The sequence below is a fragment of the Eubalaena glacialis genome, chromosome 4, assembly GCF_028564815.1.
Source record: "Eubalaena glacialis isolate mEubGla1 chromosome 4, mEubGla1.1.hap2.+ XY, whole genome shotgun sequence".
NCBI classification, from domain to species: Eukaryota; Metazoa; Chordata; class Mammalia; order Artiodactyla; family Balaenidae; genus Eubalaena; species Eubalaena glacialis.
In genome coordinates, this window is record NC_083719.1 from 171,174,872 (window position 1) to 171,202,143 (window position 27,272).

At 46.6% G+C, this 27,272-nt stretch overlaps 2 protein-coding genes across 3 annotated transcripts in view; both read left to right on the forward strand.

The window, feature by feature from the left end:
- AKAP8L (A-kinase anchoring protein 8 like) overlaps positions 1 to 9,694 on the forward strand; it is a 29,421-nt gene extending 19,727 nt beyond the window's left edge. For both annotated transcript variants that reach the window (XM_061190120.1, XM_061190121.1), the window contains 2 exons: positions 9,124 to 9,219; positions 9,304 to 9,694. In XM_061190120.1, coding sequence (XP_061046103.1) covers positions 9,124 to 9,219; positions 9,304 to 9,621 — 414 coding nt within the window. In that variant the 3' untranslated portion in view covers positions 9,622 to 9,694. The remainder of the gene's footprint in view (positions 1 to 9,123; positions 9,220 to 9,303) is intronic.
- A 342-nt stretch (positions 9,695 to 10,036) lies between these two features.
- AKAP8 (A-kinase anchoring protein 8) lies at positions 10,037 to 27,099 on the forward strand. The gene is made up of 14 exons (XM_061190123.1): positions 10,037 to 10,104; positions 12,658 to 12,696; positions 14,125 to 14,157; positions 14,688 to 14,964; positions 15,417 to 15,900; positions 16,410 to 16,539; positions 16,787 to 16,833; positions 17,997 to 18,030; positions 19,968 to 20,055; positions 21,465 to 21,606; positions 21,976 to 22,069; positions 22,510 to 22,640; positions 23,814 to 23,909; positions 25,402 to 27,099. The coding sequence occupies exons 1-14, from the start codon at positions 10,086 to 10,088 to the stop codon at positions 25,861 to 25,863; spliced, it is 2,076 nt and encodes a 691-aa protein (XP_061046106.1). The 5' UTR covers positions 10,037 to 10,085; the 3' UTR covers positions 25,864 to 27,099.
- The last annotated feature ends 173 nt before the right edge of the window (positions 27,100 to 27,272 follow it).

The window sequence follows — 27,272 nt, forward strand, 5'->3', positions numbered from 1 at the left end:
CCGGTCTGGGCTAGAAAGAGAGTCTTGGCTGCCATCACCCTGCAGGAGGCTGATGGGATTTATGAGCAGATAATAGCAGCAAAGGGGTGTAAGAAGTAGCATTTCTCAACCTTTTTCCATGCCCATCAGATTCATCTCTGGTCTTTCTCAGTGCAATGATTCTCAACAGTGGATGGGCTTAGAGATCTGGCTTGGGTGGTTGAGGAGATTTGGGATTGGCATATGCAATTGAGAGATATGGAAAGATAAGGGAAATGTCCGTTGGCTTTGGCAACAGAGAAGCTGTAGGGATCTTGCCAAGGTGAGATTCTTGGGCTGGGAGCTGATAAAAGGGGTATACCAAAAGAGAACAGAGAGCAGATTGTAGAGGGTGGACAGTGCATGGTATTAAAACTTGGAAAATCTGGGTGAAATGAATGATAGCTAGCAAAAAATAAACTCAAAACTGATTCTAAAGCAAGTTGGAAAAAAAAGAACAGCTGTAACAACCAGTAACTGTAGAGGGGATTGGAAGGGTGATAAAAGTTACTTTGAAGACACCAGAAGTAATTAGTTTATAGAGATAGTTTCAATATAAACACTATATTTTTAAAAATTCCAGACTTAAAAGTGAAGAAAAAGCTTCTAATTATTATTATTATTTTGGTGACAGCTTTATTGATATACAATTCACATACCATACGGTTCATCCATGTAAGGTGTACAAGTCAGTAGTTTTTAATAATATTCACAGTTGTGCAGCTATCAGCACAGACAATTACAGAACCTTTTCATCACCTCAAAAAGAAACCCATACCCTTTAGCTATCACTCTCCAACCCCCATGCTCCCCCAGCCTTAGGCTGATCTACTATCTGTCTCCATGTATTTGCTTATTCTGAACATTTCATAAAAATGCAGTCACTTAGTATGTGGTTCTGTGATCGGCTTCTTCAATTTAGCGTGTGTTCAATGTTCATCTATATTGTAGTATGTATCAGAATTTCATTCCTTTGTATGGCCTAAAAATATTCTCTTGTATGGACACATACCTCATTTGGTTTATTCATTCTTTAGAATTTGGATTGTTTCTACCTCTTGGCTTGTTTCTACCTCTTGGCTATTATGGATAATTCTGTTATGATGCAAGTTTTTGTGTGGACATGTATTATCATTTCTTTTAGACAGGAGTGGAATATGTGGGTCAAATAGTAACATTTTAACTTCTTGAGGAACTGCCAGATTGTTTTCCAAAGTGGCTGTACTTATATCCCCATCAGCAATATATGAGAGTTCTGATTTATTCATATCTCACCAACACTAGTTATTATCTGACTTTTTGATTCCAGCCATTCTCGTGGGTGTGCAGTGGTATCTGTTGTATTTTTCATTCGCATTTCCCTGATAACTGACTAATGATGTTGAGCATCTTTTCAGCGGCTTGTTGGCCATCTGTCTACATTCTTAGAGGTGAAGAAATGTCTGTTCAGATACTTTATTTTTTAATTTTGTGGTCTTTTTGAGTTAAGGGTTCTTTATATATTCTAGATACAAGTATCTTATCAGGCATATGATTTGCAAATATTTTCTCCCATTCTGTGGGTTGTTTTTTTTCACCTTCTTGATGCGTCTTTGCAGCACAAAAGTTTAATTTTGATGAAATCCAGTTTATCTATTTTTTTTTCTTTTGTTCCTGTGCTTGGGGTATCATTTCTAAGAATCCATTGTCAAATAAAAGGTCACAAAGATTTACCCCTATCTTTTCTTTTTTTTAAAAAAATAAATTTATTTATTTAGTTATTTTTGGCTGCGTTGGGTCTTCATTGCTGCTCACGGGCTTTCTTTAGTTGCAGCGAGCGGGGGCTACTCTTCGTTGCGGTGCACAGGCTTCTCATTGCGGTGGCTTCTCTTGTTGCAGAGCACGGGCTCTAGGCGCCCGGCCTTCAGTAGTTGTGGTGCACAGGCTTGTAGTTGTGGCTCGCGGGCTCTAGAGCACAGGCTTAGTAGTTGTGGCGCACAGGCTTAGTTGCCCCGCGACATGTGGGATCTTCCCAGACCAGGGCTCAAACCTGTGTCCCCTGCATTGGCAGGCGGATTCTTAACCTGCGCCACCAGGGAAGCTCCCCTATGTTTTCTTATAATAAGAATTTTACAGTTTCAGCTCCTATAATTTGGATCTTTAACGCATTTTAATTTTTGTATATGGTATAAGGTAAGGTTCAACTTCATTCTATTCCATGTGATTTTCCAGTTGTTCCAGCAACATTTGTAGACGAAACTATTTTTTCCCTGTGACTGTTTTTTCCCATTTTGACTATGGCACCCTTGTCAAAAGTCAGTTGACCATAGCTACATGGATTTATTTCTGGACTCTTTATTCTTGTGTTCTCTATATTTATTCTTATGCCATTACCACACTGTAGCTTCATAGTAAGATTTAGAATCGGAAAGTGTGACTCCTCCAACTTTTATTCCTTTTTTTTCAAGATTGTTCCTTGAGCTTCCAAGAATTTTAGGACCAGCATGTCAGTTTCTACAAAGAAGCCAACTGGTATTCTGATAGGACTATATTCAATTTCTATATCAATTTGAAGAGTATTCAGCAGTATTAAGTCTTCCAATCTATAAATATGGGGTGTCTTTGCATTTATTTAGATCTTCTTTAATTTCTTTCAACAGTGTTTTATAGTTTCCAGTGTATAAGTTTTGCACTTTTGGGGTTCTTAATTTATTCCTAAGTATTTTATTCTTTTGATACTATTATAAATGGAATTGTGTTCTTTAATTCCATTTCTGGGTTGTTCTTTGTGTATCAAAATACAATTGATTTTTGTATGTTGATATTTTATCCTGTAACCTCACTGAAGTTGTTTATTAATTCTAATAGTTTTTTTAGTGGATTCCTTAGCATTTTCTATATATAAGATCAGTCATCTGCAAATAGAGATAGTTTAACTACTTCCTTTCCAATCTGGATGCTGTTTAATATTTTTTTTTTCTTCTTTAATTGCCCTGGCTAGAACATCCAACACAATTTTGAAGAGAAGTATCTTCTTGTTCCTGATCTTGGTAGGGGAGGAAGCATCGGTCTTTGACCATTAAGTATGATGTTAGCTGTGGATTTTTCATAGGTGCCCTTTATCTGGTTGCTGAATTCCCTTCTATTCGTATCTTGTTGAGTGTTTTTATTCTGGAAGGGTATTGGATTTTGTCAAATGCTTTTTCTGCATTTATTGAGATGCTCATGTGGTTTTTGTGTTTTATTCTGTTGGTATGGTATATTACATTGGCTTGGGTTGTTAAGCCACGCTTGGTGTTCCTGGGAAAAATCCTACTTGGTCATGGTGTATAATTTTTTTATATGTTGTTGGATTGGCTTTGCTGATGTTTTGTTGAGAATTTTTGCATCTGTATTCATAAGAGATAATTCATCTTTGTTTTTTTGTGATGTCTTTGGTTTTGGTATCAAAGTAATACTGCCCTCAAAAAATGAGTTGGGAAGTTTTCCCTCCTGTTGTTTGGAAGTATGTGAAGAATTGGTATTAAATTGGTAGAATTTGCCCCTGAAGCCATCTGGACCTGGGCTTTCCTTTGTGGGTAGCTGCTGTTTTTTTCATTGCTAATTCTATTTCTTTACTTGTTATTGGTCTATTTAGATTTTCTATTTCTTCTTCTTCTTTCTTTGGCTGCGCCACGCATCTTTCAGGACCTTACTTCCCGGGCCAGGGATTGAACCTGGGCTCCGGCAGTGAAGGTGCTGAGTGGTCCTAACCACTGGAACACCGGGGAATTCCCTCTATTTCTTCTTGAGTCAGTTTCAGTAGTTTGTGTCTTTCTAGAAATATGTTTCATCTGTTATCCAATTTATTAGCATACATTTATTTCTAGTGTTCCATTATAATCCTTTTTATTTCTGTAATGTCAGTAGTCCCCTTCTTTCATTTCTGACTGCTGTAATTTGAGTCTTGTTTTTTTCTTGGTCAGTCTTGTTAAGGTTTGTTAATTTTGTTGATCTTTAAAAAGAACAAACTTACGGCTTCATTGATTTTTTTTCCTCTTTTATTTTTCTGTTCTCTGCTTCATTAATTTCTACTCTAATCTTCTGCTTGCTTAGGTTTTTTTCTATTTTAATGTAGGCATTTATAGCTATAATTTTTTCTCTGAGTACTGCTTTCACTGTATCCCATAACTTTTGGCATGTCGCATCCTCATTTTCACTCATCTCAAGTCATTTTCTAATTTCCCTCTGATTTCTTTTTCTTAGACCCACTAGTTATTCAGCAGTGTGTCATTTAATTTTCGCATATTTCTGAATTTCCCAAATTCTTTTCTGTTACTGATTTCTAATTTTATTCAATGTGGTCAGAGAATATACATTCTATTATTTCAGTCCTTTTAATTTACTGAAGTTTGTTCTATGGCCTAGTGTATGGCCTATGCTGTGCCTTGTGCATTTGAGAAGAATGGATTTTCTGCTCTTGCTGTGTGGAGTGTTCTATAGATACCTGTTATGCTTGTTTGGTTTTACAGTGTGTTCAAGCCTTTTATTTCCTTGTTGATCTTCTGCCAAGTTCTATGCATTATTGACAGTGGGATATTGATATCTCCAGCTATTGTTTTGTTGTTTTTTTTTAATTTATTTATTTTTGGCTGTGTTGGGTCTTCGTTTCTGTGCAAAGGCTTTCTCCAGTTGTGGCGAGCGGGGGCCACTCTTCATCGTGGTGCGCGGGCCTCTCACTGTCGCGGCCTCTCATTGCAGAGCACAGGCTCCAGACGCGCAGGCTCAGTAGTTGTGGCTCACGGGCCCAGTTGCTCCGCGGCACGTGGGATCCTCCCAGACCAGGGCTCGAACCCGTGTCCCCTGCATTGGCAGGCAGACTCTCAACCACTGCGCTACCAGGGAAGCCCTCCAGCTATTGTTGAATTGTCTGTTTCTCCCTTTATTTCTGTCAATTTTTGTCTTATGTATTTTGGTGCTCTGTTGTTAGGTGCATCTATACTTACAATTGTTATATCCTCCTGATGGAGTGACCCTTTATCCTTATAAAATGTCCCTTTCTGTCTTAGTACCATTTTTTGTTTTAACATTCTATTTTGTCTGCTATTAGTATAGCCAGTTCATTTTTCTTACGGTTGATAATTGTGTATCTTCTCTCATCCTTTTCATTTCTATTTACTGAATCTATTGGATCTAAAGTGTATCTCCTATGAATAGCATATAATTTGATCTTGTTTTTCTATCCAGTTTGACAGTCTCTGCCTTTTGACTGGATTGTTTAATTCATTCACATTTAACGTTATTGTTGATATTATTAGATTTACATCGTTCTTCTATTCCCGCTTTACTGCTTTCTTTGTATTAAGTATTTCTTTAGTATAACATTTAATTTTCTTTAATCATTTTTTTGCACTGCATTTTGGGGCATTATTTTCTTAGTGGTTTCTCTAGGCCTTACCTTATACATATTAACTTTTTAAGTTTTCCTTTAGATACAATAACTTAATTTCAGTGAGACTAAGTTACTCTTATGTACCTCTCTACATAGGAGGTTTTTGTTATGTAAAGTAGTACATCTGCATGTGGTACAAACCCAATAATGTAATACAATGTAATTATTACTTTATATAATTTGTCTTTTAAGGAAGCTGACAGAAGAAAGGAGAGCAGTTACATATTTCTAGTTTTTGTTACATTGGCCTTTTTTTTTTTTTTTTAATAGGGAGCATTTTCTTTTTTCTTTTTTTAAATTTTATTTATTTTATTTATGGCTGTGTTGGGTCTTCGTTTCTGTGTGAGGGCTTTCTCTAGTTGTGGCAAGCGGGGGCCACTCTTCATCGCGGTGCGCGGGCCTCTCACTATCACGGCCTCTCTTGTTGCGGAGCACAGGCTCCAGACGCGGAGGCTCAGTAATTGTGGCTCACGGGCCCAGTTGCTCCGCGGCATGTGGGATCTTCCCAGACCAGGGCTCGAACCCGTGTCCCCTGCATTGGCAGGCAGATTCTCAACCACTGCGCCACCAGGGAAGCCCCTACGTTGGCCTTTTTTTTTTTTTTAAACTTTGGGTTTATTTTATTTATTTATTTATTTATTTATTTATGGCTGTGTTGGGTCTTCATTTCTGTGCTAGGGCTTTCTCTAGTTGTGGCAAGTGGGGGCCACTCTTCATCGCGGTGCGCGGGCCTCTCATTATCGCGGCCTCTCTTGTTGTGGAGCACAGGCTCCAGAGGCGCAGGCTCAGTAATTGTGGCTCACGGGCCTAGTTGCTCCGTGGCATATGGGATCTTCCCAGACCAGGGCTCGAATCCATGTCCCCTGCATTGGCAGGCAGATTCTCAACCACTGCGCCACCAGGGAAGCCCCCATATTGGCCTTCTTATTGCTTATTACTGGTTCTCTTCATTTGAATTCTTCCTGTGGATTGAAGTTACCATCTATAGTCATTTCCTTATTAGCCCAATACAGTTTTACTCCCCCAACCTTCTTTGTGCCATTATTGGCAAATATATTACATTTCTCTGTTACAGGCCAAACAATACAATTATTTATATATATTTAGAACTGTATATATTTTTAAGATTTAAATATATGTATAGTTTTATACAACTCCTTTTTAAACCAGTTGAGAAGACAGGAAAACATATTGCATTTGTAGTGTTTTTTGTAATTACATAATTACCTTTATTGTTCTTTCATGTGGATTTGCATTATTGTCTGGGATCACTTCCTTTCTGCTTGAAGAACCTCCTTTGGTATTTCTTATAAGGTCTGCTAGTATGTGGTATGTGGTTGTTGTAGCAAAAATCTGAAAACATTGTAAGTGTGCCTCAGTTGGGAGACATTCTGGTGTGTCCATCTGTGCACCTAAAGGGAGGAGGATAATGTATTGGCGAGTGAGAATAGTATCCTAATTGTGCATCTTTTTTTTTTTTCTGTTCATAAAACTTTTATTCCGCTTAACATGAACTTAATACACGTGCTCTTAACAATTATGCTTGAATTGTTCATGAAAATTTCATAAGACATTAAACAAAGCCATCATCTCAAGTTAGTTCCATGTTAACTATTTTTACAGCACGTGCATGTTAGTCAAGCAGCAAAAAAAATCACAAAAGCAAAAAAAAAAAACTAAGAAAAAATTAAATATATGGGTTTTTTGTTTTACTGCTGTGCTTGATATACATGAAGTAATGGATATCAAGCAATTCTTTTTTTTTAATTTTTATTTATTTATTTTTGGCTGTGTTGGGTCTTCGTTGCTGCACGCGGGCTTTCTCTGGTTGCGGCGAGCAGGGGCTGCTCTTCGTTGCGGTGCGTGGGCTTCTCATTGCGTTGGCTTCTCTTGTTGTGGAACACGGGCTCTAGGCTCATGGGCTTCAGTAGTTGTGGCTCACGGGCTCTAGAGCGCAGGCTCAGTAGTTGGGGTGCATGGGCTTAGTTGCTCTGCGGCATGTGGGATCTTCCCGGACCAGGGCTCAAACCCATGTCCCCTGCATTGGCAGGTGGATTCTTAACCACTGCGCCACCAGGGAAGCCCAAGCAATTCATTTTTACTGCATCGTGTACATTCGTTCTTAAGTTGCCTAAAACATTTAAATGCAAATATAATGAGTGTAGCAAAAATACTGAAAGCAAACAGCAGGTAACTTTATAAATAATGGAGTGTGAACCGTTTTTGCTCTTATCCAGAGTAAATTGGGTCACAACTAAAGGAACGCTTCTGTAGCTGTAGTCAGCGGTGTGCACATTGAGACTGGGTGTTCTGCAGATAACACATAGTTTAACGTGTAATATCCATGGGATATCTATTTCTACTACAGCCTTGTAAGTGTGCCAAACCTTAAAGTACCCACAACTACACCTGTGACTGGAACCAATTATCCCTTTTATTCCCCACCAGGACAAACCAATATGTAGGCAGTTTTCTTTTGTGTATCTTTAACTTGTTTCATTTTCAGCATGCATGAGGGCTATTAATATTTTCCCCAAGTAGTAGAGAAAAATATGTAAGGAAAAAAAGATGAAGGTGGGGAAAGGGAGTAGAAACAGAAAGTGAGATGATTTTCTGAAATGTTATAATAGAGTGGCTAGGGTAGAGTAAAGGTCCTGGAGATCAGCTTCCCCACCCCTCCAAAAATAGCTTTACCTGTTTTTCCTGTTTATGGCTTTATACTTGCATTACCATTACTTGCATTAATGATGTAAGTAAGAGTTGCCTTCATTCTCACCACCGAGAAAATCATGTAGCATTTTGGTATAAATCCTCCCAGAGGGAAAGGCTCTGGCATGCTATGCACACTGTCCCGTCACACATCTTTCTTATGCCAGGGGAGAGATGAGCCCTACTTTAAGGACCTCATGGTGTTCTTTTGAATGTCTGATTTACTTAACCACTTCTCCACTGAAGAACGTTAAGGTGCTTTCCAATTTTTCACTACTGCAACCAGTGTGCATGCATGTTTCCAATTTTAAACTTAGGCTAGACTCCGGGAAGGAATTACTGAGAAATTTTTACTTTTGATACATTCTATCAAACTGATTTCCAGAAAATAAACAGTTGAGCCTCTCACCAACAGAGTATAAGTGTCTCTTTTTTCAACCTTTACATTTGGGGGTATAATTCTTCCTCCTGGGAATCCTATGGATTAAAAGGATGTGTATCACTAAAATATACTGTTTGACATTCGTATTCCTGCTTTTATATCCTTCCTGTTTATCCTAAAGAGTTCCGTGCATTTTAGGGCATTTGCCCCCTTGTTAGGAGTTGCACATTTGGTTTTTAGTAGGTTTTTTTATTTCTTCACTGCTTATAATTTTTAAGTAAGCAAATCAGATTTCTGCAGTACAGCTGTAAAGACATGTCTGTAATCAGTTACATACAGTAAGTATGGTATGTAAAGATGGAGCATTTGAGCAAAGATCAAATCGGGTCGTGGCTCCATGCTTGCAGAGTGGACCCACGCTTGTACCCAAGGGTGCGCTTACAGAACTACGCAATTTGGTAGTAGTCATTGGCGGTGCTGGGCCCCGAGGTGGAGGTGGAGAGGTGTGCGGGTGTGAGTGGTCTCTGCCCGATCCGGCGGGGTGGGGTGGGGGGCTTTTGGATACCTGGGGCAGCCTCTGCAGCCCTGCCTGCCTTGCCCGCAGCTCATGATGGAGCAGTCTAAGAAGTCCTCGCTCATGGTGGCTCGCAGCATCCTCAACAACAAGCTAATCAGCAAGAAGCTGGAGCTCTATCTGAAGGTGAGCTGCACGCCTCTGGCATGCCGGCCCCGTCCCCAGCCCCGCGGGTCCTCCCTTTTTTCAGTATCACGCCCCTCTCCGCAGGGCGAGAACCCTTTCACCGACAGCCCGGAGGAGGAGAAGGAACAGGAGGAGGCCGAGGGCAGTGCCCTGGATGAGGGGGCGCTGGTCGAAGCGGCAGGGGTCGCGGAGGGTGCAGAGGGCGCGCCGGCGCAGCCCCCAGTGCCCCCGGAGCCGGCCCCCGGGGCCGCGTCCCCACCCCCACCGCCGCCCCCCGAGGAGGACGAGGAGGCGGCCGTGCCACTACTGGGCGGTGCGCTGGAGCGCCAGATCCGAGGCATCCCGGGCCTGGACGTGGAGGCTGATGACGACGACGAGGAGGGCGGGGGGGGCGCACCATGACCCGGGCCCGGGGCGGGCGGGGCCCGCGTGGCCGAGGCTGGAAGCCGAGTCTAATAAAGTTCTTCCCATCTCACCTCTTTCTCTTTTGTCTATGTGCGGCGCGGTCCCCGTGGGCGGGTGTCGGGAACTAGCCGCTGGGCTGTGTGTGCCTGCGGGTGGGGCCCGGGAAGGGTGGGTTGCGCCTGCGCACTGGCGGGGAGGAGAAGAAGGGATACGCCTGCGAGCAGCGAGGCACCGCCGTCCGGACCAAAACTCCCAGGGTGCTATGAACACCGATCCACAACAACCGGAAGGCCAGCTGGGGTGGTAAGGGCGGTCCAGCTGTGAACTCCAGCCAATGGTAGCGCGTGGAAGGGGTGACACATGGGTCTGGTCTACCAGTAGAGGACGGCAGGAAGTGCGTTGAGCGCATGCGTCCTGTGGTAGCTTAGAAAAAGGAGCTGCTGGCGGGCCGAGCTGAAGACATGGAGCAGGGCTATGGAGGTTAGTGTCGGCGACCCAGTGCGGGGTGGGACCGGCAGGTGGTGCCCGGGCGGCAGGGCCGCCGCCGCGCAGAGGGCTGCGGGCCGGGGAGTACACCGGAGCGCGGTTACCGCAGTCCGGCCCTGCGGCGAGGCGGCTGGGGCGCGCGCGCGCAGCTTATTGGATCTCGGCCCCGTCGCTCCCGGGGCGCTGCGTGCGGATTGGCCGACAGGGCCTGAGGAAATTGGCTGATTTCGGCGTGCCGACGCTGCGGCGGGCTTCGGGGGGCGCCTCAGGCGGTTGGGGCAGTTTCGGTTCTTTAACCCCGGCGGGGTGGGCCGGGCCCTGCGGATCCTCGCCGCTAGCAGGCTTGCTGTCCCTTTTGGAAGACGCCACAAAATGGCGGCGCCGGGGGGCGGAGCTATGGCGCGAGTTTGTGGGGCGCGGGGTCTTCGGTCGGGGGCCAAGGCGGAACCGCTGCCTCTTTCCGGGCCGTCGGGCCTGTCCGAGACCTGCGGGGCTTGGCTGGGGCCTGCGCGCGGCACACGTGACCTGGGGCGCCGGTCCCGGAAGCCGTATGGGCGGCGCAGGTTTGGACCCCGCCAGGCCCGCGGTGCAGAGCAGCGGGGCCTAGTGCGGCCTCTGCAGTGGTTAGCCTCACTGGGCGCCTACCGCGGACCTAGCTCGTGCAGATCTGGAACGACACATTGAGGGTCAGATGCGGGGTATCTTGGTCAAAGCTCGGAAACCCGATGAGCTCTGGGGTCGTGACAGATTGGGGGCTTTCCTTAAGGCAGTCCTTTGTGGTGGCCTGGAGACGCCAGAGGGGTTGTGTGAGAGGGAACGTGCCCTTACCCACTTGGGTTTCAGGGCCTGCGGCAGGACGGACCTTCTCGGGCGATCTGCTCTCAGTCTTTGGAATCTGAGCCTTCTGGGAGGCCTTTGCTCTTTGCTGGAAGCCGCGTTTGCCCGCAGGGAACAGTTGGAATATGCAGGGTTGGGCTTGACCCGGCGCAGATCCCTATTCAGGTATATGAGGTTCGAGAAGCAAGCGATCTGATCTTGGCTGCCGCAGCGAAGGCGCATGTTTTGAAAGGTGGCAGAATTAGCAGGAGGCCAGCAGCAGGAATTGCAGAGAAGCAGAGAGGTCCTGAGGTGCATGGTGTGCTTGTGGCTCTACCTGGTACTCCTGTCTTTTCTGCAGTGTGACTGGATCTCACTCTTCTTTACCTGCCTCCCTACCAGATTTTTCAGCTAGTAGTAATCCTGTGTTATGCATGCCCTTAGTTTGGAGAGGTCACCCCCTGCCCATCTTCCTACCTACTAAAAACCTTTTCAGACTCGGTTTAGATGCAGCGGCCTCCCTGAATCCTTCTGTAGCTTTTCCATCTAGAGTTATTTCCTAAGATTTGTTGAGGCTTAAGAGTTACTCTTTGGCCATAGGAGGCACCTCGATCTGGGTCCAGGTCATTGTTCTTCTGCTCCTCAGCTCCATGTTCTTGGGCAAGTGACTTATCCTCTGGAGCCTCTGTGTACAACAGAGTAAATAGTACCTATCTCAAGGGTCATTGTGAGGTTATGTGAATACCACATGCCCCTTAGTTAGACCAGTGCCCCACAGTTGGTCAGTTGCTGTTAGAATTACTACTCTGCCTTTCTGCTGCACAGATGTGGAAAGCTGTGTGACACGGGGAGATCGTAATCTTCAGCATCGTGACTTCGGATCAAGTCCCCTAACCTCTAAGCCTTAGCTCCCACATCGTCTCTGAATGGCATTCGGGGTCACCAGCTAATGTGTGCTGAGTGCCCGTCATGTGTCGGCATACAGTAGGCACTCAGTGGTTTGGGTTATCCTGGTAGGAGAGAAAGGATGTATTTGAGAGAGAGGAGGCTTTGTAAAGGTGAAGTCGTTTGACAGGTATGAATGGTTGCCCGTGCCCAGCTCTGTGCCAGGCTCCAGGGACACAGATGAAGTGGGGCCAGACAGATGCTATCATGGGACTGTCTGGAGGGGCAGAGGGAGCCACCATAGAGAGGAATGCCATCTGATGCCTTAGGGCCAGGCTGAAGCCCTGGGACTTCAAGGCCCAGCGGAGCATTGGACGGTTCAAAGTCACACAGAAGCGAGGCCTAGAGAGGCACAGCTGTTGTCTCCAAATTTTTGAAGTTTGTTCTCAGTTGTGGGGTACTTATGGCTGCTTGGCGGAGGGGGGGGTGCTGTGGGGCGGGACTGTGTCCTAATGATGAGCTAGCTGGTGGCTGGTTCTGTGTCTTCCTCAGCTGCGGGTTGAGGCTTAGGTCAAGGTCCCTCATCAGGCAATGGACAGAATTGTCCCGGAAGCCCATCCACCTCCTCTTTTTTCTGCTTTGACCTCAGGCAGGTGGAGTGTGATAATGCAAAACCCAGCTGTGGGGTGACTTTTAAGGAGACATTGTTGTGGTTGTGTTGCCTTCTTGTAAGGCTGGCACTGAACTCCTTCAAGGAGATTCCTTTATGTTCCTCAGAGCATCTCAAAAGCACTTGTTCTGTGGTATGACAAATATGACCCTAACTCACAGGTCTTCTGTTCACAGGCTATGGGGCATGGAGTGCTGGACCTACCAACACCCAGGGTAAGTGGGATGGACCTGCTTTTCAGGGAGGCATGGGCTGCCCACCCCCCAGCACCAGCGTGACATAGCTGGGACCAGGAAACCTTTTTTGTAAAGGGCCGGAGAGTAAATTTTGGGGGGCTTTGCAGGCTACATGGTCTCTGTAGTGCAAAAGCCACCATAGACAGTTTATAAACAAGTAGGTAGGACTGTGTGCCGATAATATTTACTTAAAGACACTGGAATTTGCATATCGTATGATTTTCATGTGTTGTGGAATAGTCTTTTTTTTAAACAACTTTTGTTGTTTAATTCTAAGTAAATACCCGAGGGTATAACTAAAGATTTTTATAATTAATAGACTTTATTTTTTAGTAGCTTTAGATTTATAGGATTGAGCAGATAGTACATAGAATTCCATACAGTCCCCCTACCTTCACCCCAGTACAGTTCCCTTATATGTTACAATTTATAAGCCAATGTTGATGTATTGTTATTAACTATAGCCTAGAGTTTATATTAACGTTTACTCTGTTATACGGTTCTATGAGTTTTGACAAATGTATAAATAATGTGTCTTTTGTCAAAATTCGTATGTCATGAAGTATTCTTTGATTATGTTTTTTTTTCTTTCCTGACCATTTAAAAACATAAAACTCATTCTTAGCTTGCAGGCCCTACAAAAACTGGGCTATGGACTAGATTTGGCCCGTTTGCTGACCCTGCTTGTGAGTCTATATCATGGTGCTGAGTGTGTTTGAAGTACCAGAATGTGCTCTTTGGTGGGCGAGGTTTTCTCCTTTTTGCCAGCATCTGTTCCAGGGGATGGGATAAGGGTTTACTTTGTTTTCTGAGCCTGGAGCTTGGCCGTAGCGCCACTGGGAGCAGGGTGACTTTTCTGCCCATCACCGAGTTTCCCAGGTGGAGGTCTTCTGTGTTATTCAGGCACATGACGACCCCTTGCTCAGTTGAGTTAGGGACATGATTTTCCATCAGTGCACTCTCCGTGCTGTTGGCGGTGCCTTTAGTTCTGGCTCCTGGTGAGAACTGGCACTTTAGAAGGGCTCTCTACCTAGGGACCTGGCCTGGGCGGCCTCTTGGCTGGTGGCCCACGCCGGACAAGCTTCCTGGAAAAAGGCTGCTGTGTCCTTTCTGTTGCCCTAATGGAGGAGATCAGGCTTGCCTAGGAGAGAAGCCCTGACTGTGCTCTGCTGAGTGCTCTGTAGGAAACGAGTTTTACAGCTAGTGGACTGCAGCCTTTCCTGGCCATAATGGGCAGCCAAGGGTGCCTCCTGGAGCACTGACATAGCCACCCTCAGCCCTGGCCTGTGCATAGTGGATGAGGTGACAACTGTCCTTCAGCGTCCCGGCTGTGGTGGGGGGAGGGGATGTGTCTCAGATGCCTTTGTTTTGCAAACAAAACTCTTGTATGTTTTTGTTTCTTCTAAGGTGCATATGGAACTGGTGTGGCCAGTTGGCAAGGTAGGCCCTTCTGGGGGGTCCGTGGGTGGGTGAGTGGGCCTCCGATCAGCTACCTAGAGAGGCTGGGGTGCAGGGATCCCCATCACCCCTCCTAGATGTGCTCACAGCTGTTCTGAAGGCTCAACAGACTGGGCCTGAGGTGTTGAGGAGGGCTGGGGGGCAGGCCTCCAGGGGAACTTGCTGGAGATGGGGGGTGGGGAGAGTTGTGGTTGTATTCTGGGAGCAGCAGCTCTTTGGTGGGTCTGTCAGTGGTCCAGCTGCTGCCTCCTGGGCTCTCTCGCTTTGGATGAGAAGCAAGTCTTAGGATCTGGTATAGAAAACCCACTGCTCAGAGTTGAGGCCGTGCCCCTGCCCTCCTCCTGCTGCCTCTTGGCAGATGACTTGTGCAGTGTTGGGGTAATGCCAGAAGCACTTGGACCCGTGACCCTTTTCCTTCTCCGTGGGCAGTGGGTGCTCCTCCCCAGACTTGTCCACCATGGACTGGCCTTGTGGCTGCTGAGATCTGATTTAGTTTTTCTCCTCTCTGTCAGGTTATGAAAACTACAATTATTATGGTGCCCAGAACACCAGCGTCACCACAGGAGCAACCTACAGCTACGGCCCAGCCTCATGGGAGGCCACCAAGGCCAGTGATGGCCTGGCACCTGGGGGCCCTGCCATGCATATGGCTTCTTATGGCCCAGAGCCGTGCACCGACAATTCCGACTCCCTCATTGCCAAGATCAACCAGCGTTTGGACATGATGTCCAAGGAAGGAGGCAGGGGCGGGAGCAGCGGCAATGGGGAGGGCATGCAGGACCGGGAGAGGTGATTATAGACCTGAGCCCTTCCCGGGGGATCCCGCATGCCCAGCTTTGTGTGGACGGGAGTGGGCACCTGCTCTTCCAGGGAGGGCTCTTCCCCAGCTCCCTCCTGAGTGTAGGATAGATAAATTGAGCCATTGTTGGGGCCGAGGCATGTAATAGGACTTGCTGGTTTCTTGAGTGGTGGGGCTTAGGGCATGACTGTTAGCTAAACTATGCCAGACTCCTTATTTCTGCATCAGGCGCCTAGCAGACTCTCCCCATTCCTGTGGCCAGGGCTTCATGCCCCTTTTCAACAGTGTTTGAAAGGGATTTTGGTCTGTTTTATTTTCTGAGCACTTAGGAGGGATGTGTGGTGGTTTGGCTTTGCTGTTCTGAATGTAGGGAAGTCAGCTTTGGAGGAGGCGTTGAGGTTGTGCCCAGACAGTGTGGTGATGGGTTGTGCTTTCTTTGCAGCTCCTTCCGCTTCCAGTCGTTCGAGTCCTATGATTCCAGGCCTTGCCTGCCTGAGCACAATCCCTACCGCCCCAGCTACAGCTACGACTATGACTTTGACCTGGGGCCCGACCGCAATGGTGGCTTTGGTGGTCAGTACAGTGACTGCCGGGACCCAGCCCGTGAGCGGGGCTCCCTCGATGACTTCATGCGGGGCCGAGGCCAGGGCCGCTTCCAGGACCGGAGCAACCCCGGCACCTATATGCGCAGCGACCCCTTCATGCCACCTGCAGCCTCTTCTGAGCCTCTTTCTGCTCCATGGACGGAAATGAACTATGTGGGTGGGCGGGGCCTAGGAGGCCCCTCCGCCAGCAGGCCTCCACCTTCCCTCTTCTCCCAGTCCATGGCCCCTGACTTTGGCGTGATGGGCATGCAGGGGGCAGGTGGTTATGACAGCTCTATGCCCTACGGATGTGGCCGGTCACAGACCCGGATGAGAGATCGGGTACGCCCTTGCCAAGTTCTCATCTGCCTTATTTGCTTTTCTTCTTAAATAGCTTTGTCTGTAAGATTCACTCATATTTTAAAATGCAGTTCAACTTTTAGTAAAAACGTACAGAATTGTGCATCCTTCACCACCACGTCATTTTAGAGCGTTTCCATCATCCCAGAAAGAAACCTCTGTTATTAGCAGTCATTCCCCGTTCTCTCCCCCAGCCCCTGGCAGCCACTAATGTACTTTCTGTCTCTGTAGATTTGTTTCTTCTGGACGTTTCATGTGAATGCAATCGTATAATACTTGGCTTTTTGTGTCTGGGTTCTTTCAGCATAAAATTTTTGTGTTTTGGTTGGGGTCGGGGTTGGGGGGGGTCCAACCATGTTGTATTTCTTTGTTTTCTGAAAAGACCTTTTCTGTCCTTGTTCTCTGATCTTACAACCTCTTTGTTCTTCATTTCTCTGGGGTATGTTAACCGTCCGAGTAAGCAACGCATTGGAATATGCTTTTGTCTGTAGCCTAGGCGGAGAGAGTTTGATCGCTGCGGCCCAGATAGCTTGGGCAGGAAACGGAAGCAGTTGCAGATTTACGATGAGCCAGACACCAAACAAGCCCGGGCTGACAGTGAAGGAGATTTTTCTGAAAACGGTATGCCCTGCGGCCAGTAGGCCCAGCCGGGTATAAGATGAGTCAGTTGCATGCTGGGTGTTCTGCCTGCTTGTCTGGACAGGGGACACACAGGAGCTCAAGGGCGGTGTGTGTCACCCGCACTCCCACAGTCCCCACTGTAGTCAGGACAAGCGCAGTCACTCTGGACAGTGAGTTTGGGAGGTGAAAACAGGGAGTGGGCCAGCTGCCGAGGTGCTGACTTTACCTATTCCTTTGTGTTTGGTAGATGATGGAGCTGGTGACTTCCGGTCAGGAGATGAAGAATTCAGGGGTGTAAGTTCGCCTTTACTGATCAACCTCCAGTGTCTCCAGTGTGGGATTTTTTCCTTACTTTAGTGTCTTCCTTACAAAGAGGCAGAAACAGCTGCTGTGGTAGATTCAACTCTACCTCATGAATAGATTTAATAATCAGATTTGCAGCTAGGTTTCTAAGAGTTTTCCACTTGCAACAGTCCTTCTTTGCTTGAAGACCTTCCCAGCCCTCTCCCCAGCCATACCTGTGTCCTCGCAGTGATGTGCCTAGCTATACACGTGGTAACTGCAGTGGCTATGCAGGCTGAGGCTTTCAAACAAGCACCGAAGACTCATTTGCTGCCAGCTCTATGCTGGTGCTGAGCTGCATCCTTGTCATTCAGCTCTCAAAAGCAGTCATGGGAGATGGGTGTTGAAGGCTGGCTCTTAGCCAGGACCATGCACAAGCACCTGGGGAGCAAGCCTTCGCCACCTCCTGCAAATTCTGATCCAGGTCTGGGGTAGGGCCTGGAAATCTGGGTGTATGAAGGCTTCATCCAGGTGCTTCTGATGGTTAGACAAGTTTGGGGAAGGGGAGGAAGGGGCAGGATACAATGAATTTTCAACTTTTCTGAGGGTCTTGTTGTTCCATGTCTAGGTTGCTTAGATCTTGAGTCTGAAAATCTCTGCATATCTGCTGATTGCTGATTTAATCTTTAGCTTAATGTCTAAGGAATGGCCTCAGTTTCAATTTTCAGTTAGATGAGTCGTTTTTATCTATACCTGGCTTGTTATAACGTAAACAAGTAGCTGGGAAACTTCATAAAGCCCATTTTCATTAAAGAGTGCAGGAACTAGCTTCCTACAAATTGGGGTTGCTTAACACAGTTGATGGATGGGCTCTTGGTCTTTCCATGTGCAGAACTGTGCACTTGCCAGAGGTAGTTCTTTAGCTTTAGGAAGAACTAAAAGCTGGACTGTGTCTTTAATAAAAAAGCAAGTTAGTCATCATCACAGAATCTCAGAAGGCAACCAGGACTAGTGACAGGACACTCAGGCTCCATCCCATGGCCCTGGGACTTCTCCTGACACATTTTGGCCGTGTTCCTGGTGACACAGCGACCACCAGGTGGTGGCAGGGTGCTGGGCTGGTTGTGGAGAGTTCTAGAAATTCCACCTCACAGTCTGACTTTGTGCCTTTTTAGGAGGACGAATTCTTCGACTCCGGGAGGCAGAGAGGTAGGCATCACCCAGCATCCCTTTGAGCTTTCCTGTGTCTGCCCAGCTACCTTGCACTCACCGCCTAATGCCCAGGTGGGCTGGGTTTCTGAGCAAGCCCAGGGCCTGGGTGGAGGGGCTTGCGGCTCAGGGCAGAAGAGGGGCCATGGCTGCAAGGTGGGCCTTGGCCATGCCAGTCACCCCGAGGCTTTGCCTCGGTGTTTGGAGCAACACTTGCTGGAAACAGGTCTGTTTGCCTCACTCAGTGCAGGCTGCGGAGGCAGGGGGAAACTCATCTCTGGGTGTCTGCAATAGCTCGCAGTGGTAGGGAAGGGAGAGTCTCAGAAATGCAAGAGAGAAAAGAAAAGGCGCCCTCCAGCTTGTCTTCTCTGCTCCCCCCTTGGCCAATGCAGGTCCCTGTACTGTTTTCTCCCGGGCTTCATTCTGTCCACAGTTCCCTTGCTTGCCAGGCCAGGGCCATGCTCTCAGCCTCTATGGTGGGGACACTGGCACGACATGGGGCAGAGTTCAGACACCTGCCTGGGTGGGGAGCTCGGGAAGGCGGTGGGGGGGGGGACTGTCGGGCACACTCAGGCCCAGATCCTCCAGAGGCAGTCACTGCTCAGCATGTCTTACCAGTTTGAGCGAGGGAAACCTAAGAGACCAAAATAAGCAGCAAGAACAGAGCAGTGTTAAGCCCTTCAGGGGGACGTGGAGAAGCAGCCGCTTGTTTCTTTTCCTGTTCCCATGGGTTTGTCCATAGCTGGTTTCCCCTAAGAATCACAGGCTGGCTCCTGTGTGACTCTGCTCCCATAAATTCCGAAGGCCCCTGGCTTAGATGCTCCTCTTATATGTTCAGGTTTAGCCAACCCTCTGAGGTCCTCCTGCCCTGTTTATTGAGGCAGTTACGTTTATAGCATGGGACCACACAGAGCATTTAGCAGCTCATGCAGTGGGGTAAATGCTAAAGCAAAGGTGACGTGTTTATTGCGCGCAGGTCCTGCTACCTACCCGGGATGACTTTGCTATTAAACAGCAGTAATAGTTTCAGGCAGTGACCTCTTGCCAAAAATCCCACACGCCCTTTTGAGAGGCTTCTGAGCAGCGCACGCCGGTCGCCATCTTCGTGGGACAGTCTCGTGACTGGCATCAGGGGTAGGGGTTACAGTTCAGATGCTTATCCAACCTTTTTTCAGTGTCTGGCCCTGGCCCTGAGCCGCGGTGACCTGGCCTGGCCTCGCCTCATGCTGGGACTCTGGGCTGCACAGCTCTCAGAGGAGCTCCCACACTGGCCCCACGGGATGGACGGAGGACCAGTTGGTCTCTTCACATTTTTATTTCTGGGATTGCTTCCCACATATTCCTGGGAATGCCCTAGATTGACGGTTTTTGTGAGTGGAAGATAGAGTTCGGGCCACCAGGGATTGTCAGACCTGCTGAGGCCCTAGTTCAGAGGAGGCCAATGGGACAGTTGTCATGGTCCACCTAGAGATGGGACGGAGGGCAGTAGAGTGGCTTGCTTTATTTTCTGAGGCCTTCCAGCTGCTGCCTCTTTATCTGGGAAGAATTGCTTCTCTCTCTCCTTAAGTAACATTGGGAGAAGACCCAATCGTAGGGTGCTGGATTAGAAAAACAAGATAGGGAAGGACAGAGAGAGCAGGTGGGCCATGGTGCGAGTGGGATGGGCGGGCCATGTCCCTGGCCCATGCCAGCCTTATCAGACCATGGGGGGAGTGAGGTGACTCCCCTGGGAACTACTGAGGGTTCTCATCAAAGGCCACCCCTGTTGGGAGCCTTTGACAGCCCTTTGGTACCTCAGGGTGTCCTGCCCCCGCCATGTGTGGAGGCCGTGGCAGGGCATGGGGTATGGTGGCCGAACTGTGGGCCCCATCAAGGCCCTGGTGCTCAGCTCCTCTGCAAGCTCCTCAGAGTGTCTCGAAGGGACTTTTCTGTTGCAGGAGAGAAGGACGATGAGGATGATGAAGTGAAGAAGAGGAGGGAGAAGCAAAGGAGGAGAGACAGGATGAGAGACCGAGCAGCTGACAGGTGAGGAGGCAGGCGAGGTGGGAGGTGAGCACTGTCAAGACTCCCCTGAGCTCATCTGTCATCGCTGCACAATGCAGGGGGGGCCTGGTTTGATCATCTGACTCCAGGTGTATGTCAGGAAATCCTAGTCAGGTCGATGGGAGTCAAAACTTGGGAAACACACTGAATCTTATTCTTGCTGGTGGGTCTGTGTGGCCCTCACGTTCCCAGCTGGGGGCTCTCTTGATTGATGACTTGAAAGGGAACCCTTGCCCTTGAGGCTTAAATGGGGGTAGTGGTTTCCCTGTGCAAAGAAATGCTTAGCAAAAGAGCTAACAGTAGAGGCTGGAAAGCCAGGAACTGAAAAGTAGGAGTTCCAAGTGTTAACAGAATTCATTGAAATCCTTGTTTTTAAACAGATGAATAAAATGACAGCTATATTAGATCTGTTTTTATGCCACATGGGAACTGAGATGACTTTTTTAAAGGAATCTTTAGACTGCCCTAGTGACTGAAGGTCCTCAAAGAAACTTGGAGAAATTGTCATGGGGGAGGTAAAGATGCAGCAGGGAAGGAGGAACCAACCCTGTATTTCCTTGGTAGCTTCCTGATAGTCCTGCACATAGGGCCTGGGAGATTTCCCTCTTCACTCCGCTTTTGGGGGTATCTGCAAAGGCAAGAGTGTCTTGTGGCACTTGTCCAGAGATCAGAAGGCAGGCGTTGGGGGCCAGCAGATCTCTTGAGTTGGCAGAGGAGGACTCCTGAGTGCCCCAGGACCTGTGCTATTACACCCCAAATGGAGCAGAGCTGAGGGAAGCAGCACCCCACTGTGGGGGTTTGGGGGTCTGTAGCGTGCTCTCCCCTTGCCATACAGCATGCGTGCATTTGGTGAGATTTTGAAAGCACACAAGAAACCTCAGTTTTCATTCATAGAACTTGATCGTGATGTCTTTACATTGAGTCCCATTGGAGAATTGATCATGGGTTATGTGAGTTCTGAATTGTGTGAGGTCTTCGGGAATTCCTCTGTTGTATTAAATGGGGTTGCCTTGTATCTTCTGAGTGGCTGCAGAAGGAAACATGTGAGAAGCTATGAAGTTAGGTACTAGGCCCCCAGAGCAGTGGGCTGGAGACTTAGGGAGTTCACAGTTCTGAAAAGTCTCCACCTTTGGCTGTTCTCTTGTGAGCCTTTGGACCAAAAAGAGTGGTAAGGTATTAAAGTGCTACGTGAATCATTTTCCTGAAATACTTGCAAGTTTGTACTCTTATTCTTAAGGTGGGGAAACTTGGGGTTAACTGCTACTCTGACACCCTGTGACAAGTCAGAAGACTTAATTCAGAAATTGCTTTCCCATTTCCATTTCAGTTCTAAGCAGAGATGAGTTGGTTATCTGTGCATCACTGCTTTTCTTTTTGTCTTCCTTCTCCAGGATTCAGTTTGCCTGTTCCGTGTGCAAGTTTCGTAGCTTTGAAGATGAAGAAATCCAGAAGCATCTGCAAAGCAAATTTCACAAAGAGACACTGCGGTTTATAAGTACCAAATTGCCCGACAAGACAGTGGAGTTCCTCCAGGTAAATCACGCTTGGCCTCCATCATGGCATTTCCCAGTGATCCTGCAAGTGTCAGATCCCTCACAGAGAAGGGAAGGGAAATAAGAGGCCTAAACTTGGTCAAGATTTCTTTTTCCAGATTAACAGTGTACAAGTTCCCAAGTCAGAGGGACAACTGAGAGCTCCCGTCATTGTAGTTCCCACTAATTCTGCCCATGGACCTGCTCTGATAGCTGTCTTCCCTTCCTTGGAGCAGCTGAGATAAGGCTGTCACTGCCCCCCATGGGCTTGGCAGTCACCCTTGGGGGGCTGCCTCTGGTGCAGTTGAAAAATATCCACATGTGTCACCCTCTCTTCATTTCATTTGGTGCCATCTCACAATCTCTCTAGGAATACATTGTAAACAGGAATAAGAAAATTGAGAAGCGGCGTCAGGAGTTGATGGAGAAGGAAAGCACAAAACCAAAACCAGATCCTTTCAAAGGTGAGTTGTGATCCTGGGGTGTGTGCTGTTCCAAATCACAGAGCCCAGCTCGGGGTGGTTGAGAATGTGACGTGAAGACAAGTGGGAGGGGCACTTAGCAGGGGAAAGAAGCTTTCAAGTGTGGTCTAATGTAGATGACACCTCTACAGGCAGCTTATTGGAGTGACATTAAGCACTCTGATGTTTTTTTCTCTTTGTATGAAGAGAAAGGACCAGAAGAATGAGAAAAGTTAAGTATAAAGTTGCCAGGTGTAGAGGCCATTTGTCTGTCTCCATACTCCTTCTGGAGGGCAGGTGATGCCTGTCTCAGATTCTGTCCTAACTGAATCCTTAGAGAGGGGCTACAGGGAGAAAATGTGGGCCTTGATGGGGAGTAAGTGGGAAGAAAGCATCACTTGCATGCTGTCCCAAATCCCACAAGACTTGGGTTTTGTCAACAGGGATTGGCCAGGAGCACTTCTTCAAGAAAATAGAGGCTGCTCACTGCCTGGCTTGTGACATGCTGATCCCTGCGCAGCCCCAGCTCCTCCAGCGGCACCTGCACTCTGTCGACCACAATCACAACCGCCGGGTGAGTGCCCCCCTGATGCTGGGTGGGGCAGGCAGTCCTGGCTGCCAGTGGGAGGGGTTCAGAACTTTCTGTCTCTTGTGGGGAAGCTAACATCTTTAGGGGCTTTTGCCATATACCATCAAGTCCATCATTTCGTCAAGTGGTTGTAAAATGCACCGCAGTTTCTATTAAAATGTGAGAAAAATGTGTTGCTTAAGATTGACTAAATCCAGTAGCTGCAGTTCTCCTGGGTTGAGAATGTTCTCTGTAAACCACACGGGTAAATTCCCCAGTTGCTGAAAAACTGGATTTCTTATAAGCTGAGGCTGAGGGCCACTCAGAGCAGAATGGCTTAGGGGACCCAGGACTAAGGACTGGTTTGATCCTTATTAGCTGATGGGGCCTGAGGCTAAATGTTTAGCTCAAGGCATTGGCAATTTTTTTTTTTTTTAAATAACGGGTCAAATTGTAAATATTTTCAGCTTTGCAAGCCATCAGGTCTCTGCCTCATGCCTGCCTAACGCCTCAAGTCTGCTGCTGATGGGCAAAAGCAGCCACAGGCCATAAGTAAAGGAATGGGTGTGGCCACGTTTGGTCTGCGGGCTGTAGCTCGCCAAGCCCTGGTTGAGCATCTCTATCTGTCGTTGGTTTACCTGACTACCAAATTGAAGCTACCTGCCCACCCATCTCCTGGTATTATTAAAGATCAGCCAAAAACCACTGTACAAATATGGGATTATCATATAAATGTGTCAAGCTCTAGAACAGTCAGATGGTTGCAGCATTCAGACTTTTGCTCTAGAATTTACTTGTAAAGTCAATAAAACTCAAAAAACTGAAAAGAAAAAGCTTGCCCTTTTCCCCTACTGAGTCCACATAGCTTCTGATCTGTAAATGTTCTTATTTCATCCTTGCTTGTGCACATAGTATACATCAATCGTGTGCCTGTGCTTTTGTCTTTTGAGATTATCAGACTTTTCTACACTATTTCACAGTCTCAGTTCCGGTGCCTCTCCAGTGCCTTCTTTCATTATTGGAGCCTAGCATTTGGGGACTTACCATAGTGAAGAAAGATGTTAGTTGTCTCTCTGCATAGGACTAATCTCAGAGCAACTCAGTGTAGCCAGGCTGATTTGTTCTCATGCTCCTCTATGCACGCTATTTTTAAAAGCCCATGTTTGATTCCCTTTGTAGTTGGCTGCTGAACAGTTCAAGAAAACAAGTCTTCATGTGGCTAAGAGTGTTTTGAACAACAGACATATTGTGAAGATGCTGGAAAAGTACCTCAAGGTTTGTGCTTAGGAGTCCAGTAGATGGGAAAAGCTTTTGAGATGGAGGATGAACTAACTCTGTGGGTTTGGAATTATATCCAGAGTGCAGTATTTGGCATTTCTGAGTCTTTTGAAGAATTGAGAGATGTTGCAATGTATCGGGCTTGGGATTCCACAACTGCGCATTTCCTGAGACTCACTGCTTGCCTGGGAACTCTGGAATTTGGTCCTACTTGATTAATCTGTGCGATGGTGCTGACTCTCACCATGAGAAACCCTGACTATCCATAAAATACCAAGCAAAACGCTGGTGAGATGCTTCAAAACAAAACAACAAACCAAAGTAAATGATTTGTCCAGGTAGAAGCTAAAACAAGGTTTTGCGGGCAGAGACAACCAACAATGAGATGGGGAACGAGGGGGAGGGAAGAGCCAGTGGTGCCATACTACGGAGTAACAGGAGCAGAGTAATAAAAAATCCCAAAGAGGGGAGGGTACCCTAGAGACGAGTCTGGTTAGAAGAGTCTCTGGTTCCTCCTTGGGAAGCACATTTTGCTAAGTGCTCAGCTCCATGACTTCAGCATTTGGGGCTGGGAGTTAAGATTCAGCATAACCTGACTAGGATGTGTTTGCCCTCCTCTCAGTTGTTAACTGCTTCATTGTTTGACAGTTCATTTCAACCATAAAGGGATAGAATCTAAATAACCGGTTTAAGAACCATAACTGATCAGTGTTTACTTTGTGGCTTAAACAGACTTAAAGTTTCTGGAGTCAGCTGTAGACTCAAGCTTCTAAATAAGTGTCTTTGTTTTTGTTTTGGGTCCCACCTTGCGGCTTGCGGGATCTCAGTTCCCCAACCAGGGATTGAACCTGGGCCGTGGCAGTGAAAGCCCAGAATCCTAACCACTAGGCCATCGGGGAACTCTCTAAACAGCGTATTTTAAAACACGTTTTCTAATCTGCTAGTGATAATGTTTAGTTTACTTTTTCTAAACTAGACATAGTTTTAGCATATGCTCATGAGAAATTCAGCTTCTGAGAGAGGCACACTTGGATTGAAGCCTGACTGACGTTTAATAGCTGTGTGACCTGGCAAGTTCCGATCTTTAAGTCTCATATCCTTCTCTGTAAAATGGGGATAACCTTCATGCCTGGGCTGAGTGCTTAATCGAAACTTAAGAAAGAGCCTTAACTTAACCTCCTGTTAAAATGAGGCTTTTTTTTTTTTTCTTTAATTGGGTTAAGAAAACCTAGGTCTTTTTAAACCTTTCCTCACCATTACATGCTTGAATAATAAGTGCAAAATAGTACTGGTGACGCTTTTCTGAGATGTCTTTTCTGAGTCTGTAGGCTCTGAGCAGTTGTAGGATTGACTCACCTGGTGTGATTTAAAAGGTTTCTCTTGTTGACTCTGCCCATTATAAAAAGATAAACTCCCAGCAACCTGAGCCTCAGTCTCATTTGGACAGTTCTTTAGACTGCACTAACCTGTGTTTCCTCTTCTTGGCCAGGGTGAAGATCCTTTCACCAGTGAAGCCGTTGATCCAGAAATAGAAGGAGATGACAATTTAGGAAGTGAGGATAAGGAAGAGACACCGGAGGAGGTAGCTGCCGAGGTCTTAGCTGAGGTGATTACGGCAGCAGTGAGGGCAGTAGATGGGGAAGGAGCACCTACTCCGGAAAGTAGTGAAATGCTGGCGGAAGGGGAAGGCCTTACGGACACAGCTGAGACCACTAGTGGTCCCCACCCTGGAGAGCTGCTGGAAGCGGAGGCACCCTGTGGAATGGCACCTGAGAAGGGCAACACTGAAGCAGAGGCTGGAGGTGAAGCTGCTGAGGCTGGAGGTGAAGTGGAAACCCTGGCAGCAGAGTCGGAAAGCACCTTGACAATCACTGCTCCTGTCCAAGCTGCTGCAGAAGCCGAAGTGGAACAAACTGATGCAGAGTCCAAAGATGCTATTCCCACAGAATGATCCTCCTTTCCCTGTTTCAGGGGATGTGTTATATAATGCATTGTTCTTTCTTCTTTGGTTTATAAGCAGTACTAGGGTATATGATGCTGGAATAATATTTTGGTGAAGAGACCCAGCCATTTCCTTCAGAAAAGTGTACCTCACAGGCTTGTCTTACAGAGTTGCGTGGCTTTCTGCCTTGGTTTGAAGGCTGCAGAAGTTGTACATTCCCACAAGTGGCTGTGACATCTCTCTTTACACTGTAGTTGGAATAATAAAAGTTGGATAAGTAGATTTTGGTGACACTTTGCTTGTTAAATACAGCCAGTGGCTGAATGCACCACCACAACCACCAACCCCACCCCCCCCTTATTATTTTTTGGTCTGGGAGCAGTTCAGTACTAGGATATATCTTGCTTTATAAAGGATTTTTTTTTAAGTTTCAAGAATTTGCTTTGGCTTCAGTTTTTGATCTCTGCTTTTGTGGTACAGTGTATGGTATGTGGTCCTCCTTCACAAGATATAGCAGAATCTTGATAACATGTTATGTTGATCCTGTCACGTCAGTGAACTCTCAAAGGCCTGATGAATCTGACACACCTGCACCATTGGAAGCATACCTACTTACCCCTCAAGAATGGGAACACTTTGCCTAGGGCATTGTTTCCCAATCTTTAGTCCTTGGTGAATCACCTTTACAATGTTTTACCTCATTTGTGTTCCACCTCTGCATTACTTCAGGGTTTTTTCGGTTTTGTTTTTCTTTAAATTGAGTTACTTCTACTTAAATATATTTAAAAAGAAAATTTGATGTCTCATGAATGGAAAACCAGTATAAATTGCCATACATAGATACTATCCGTGGAAAATGAATAAACATTTTATTTTAGATAAATACTGTTGCTTTGGAAGTTTCTGAATCTGTAAGAAAGAAAAGCCAGCATGTGTTAAAGGGTAGTAAGCAACAGTTATACTTCCATATAATCAAAAGAATTGAAAGATACCTCCCTTTTGAAATGATACTGCTGGGTCTGTTTTCCTATAAACCTTTGAACTGTCACATTTGGGGAAGCATTGGCCAGTGGGAAATTGTTAGGAAAGAGGTAGTAGAATACTTGATGAGCATCTGTTGTGTACCAGGTGCTAATTCATGATAAAAATTAGATATGGGCACTGCTCTCAAGGAGCCTTATTGGAGATGTGAGATGAATATTTATGAAAAAGTCAATGTTAGAACGAAAAACAAATAAACTGCTTAGTAAGAAGAAACCGGTGCCTATGAATCTTTTCTAAACATCGTTCCTTTTACTGCACAGATGTGGCTTAGTCACAGGTTATGCATGCCCTTTGAAGCTTGTTCTCTTGAGGCCAAAATGGTGGCACTGACCATCAGTAGCCTGAAAAAGGATAACAAAACTATGAAACTGCTT

What these genes read in the sequence shown, in the direction of transcription:
- AKAP8 (XM_061190123.1), top strand. An exon ending in AGACAGTGGAGTTCCTCCAG is followed by an intron (nt 21,607 to 21,975) that starts GTAAATCACGCT and finishes CAATCTCTCTAG; the next exon opens with GAATACATTGTAAACAGGAA. An exon ending in TGCTGGAAAAGTACCTCAAG is followed by an intron (nt 23,910 to 25,401) that starts GTTTGTGCTTAG and finishes CTTCTTGGCCAG; the next exon opens with GGTGAAGATCCTTTCACCAG.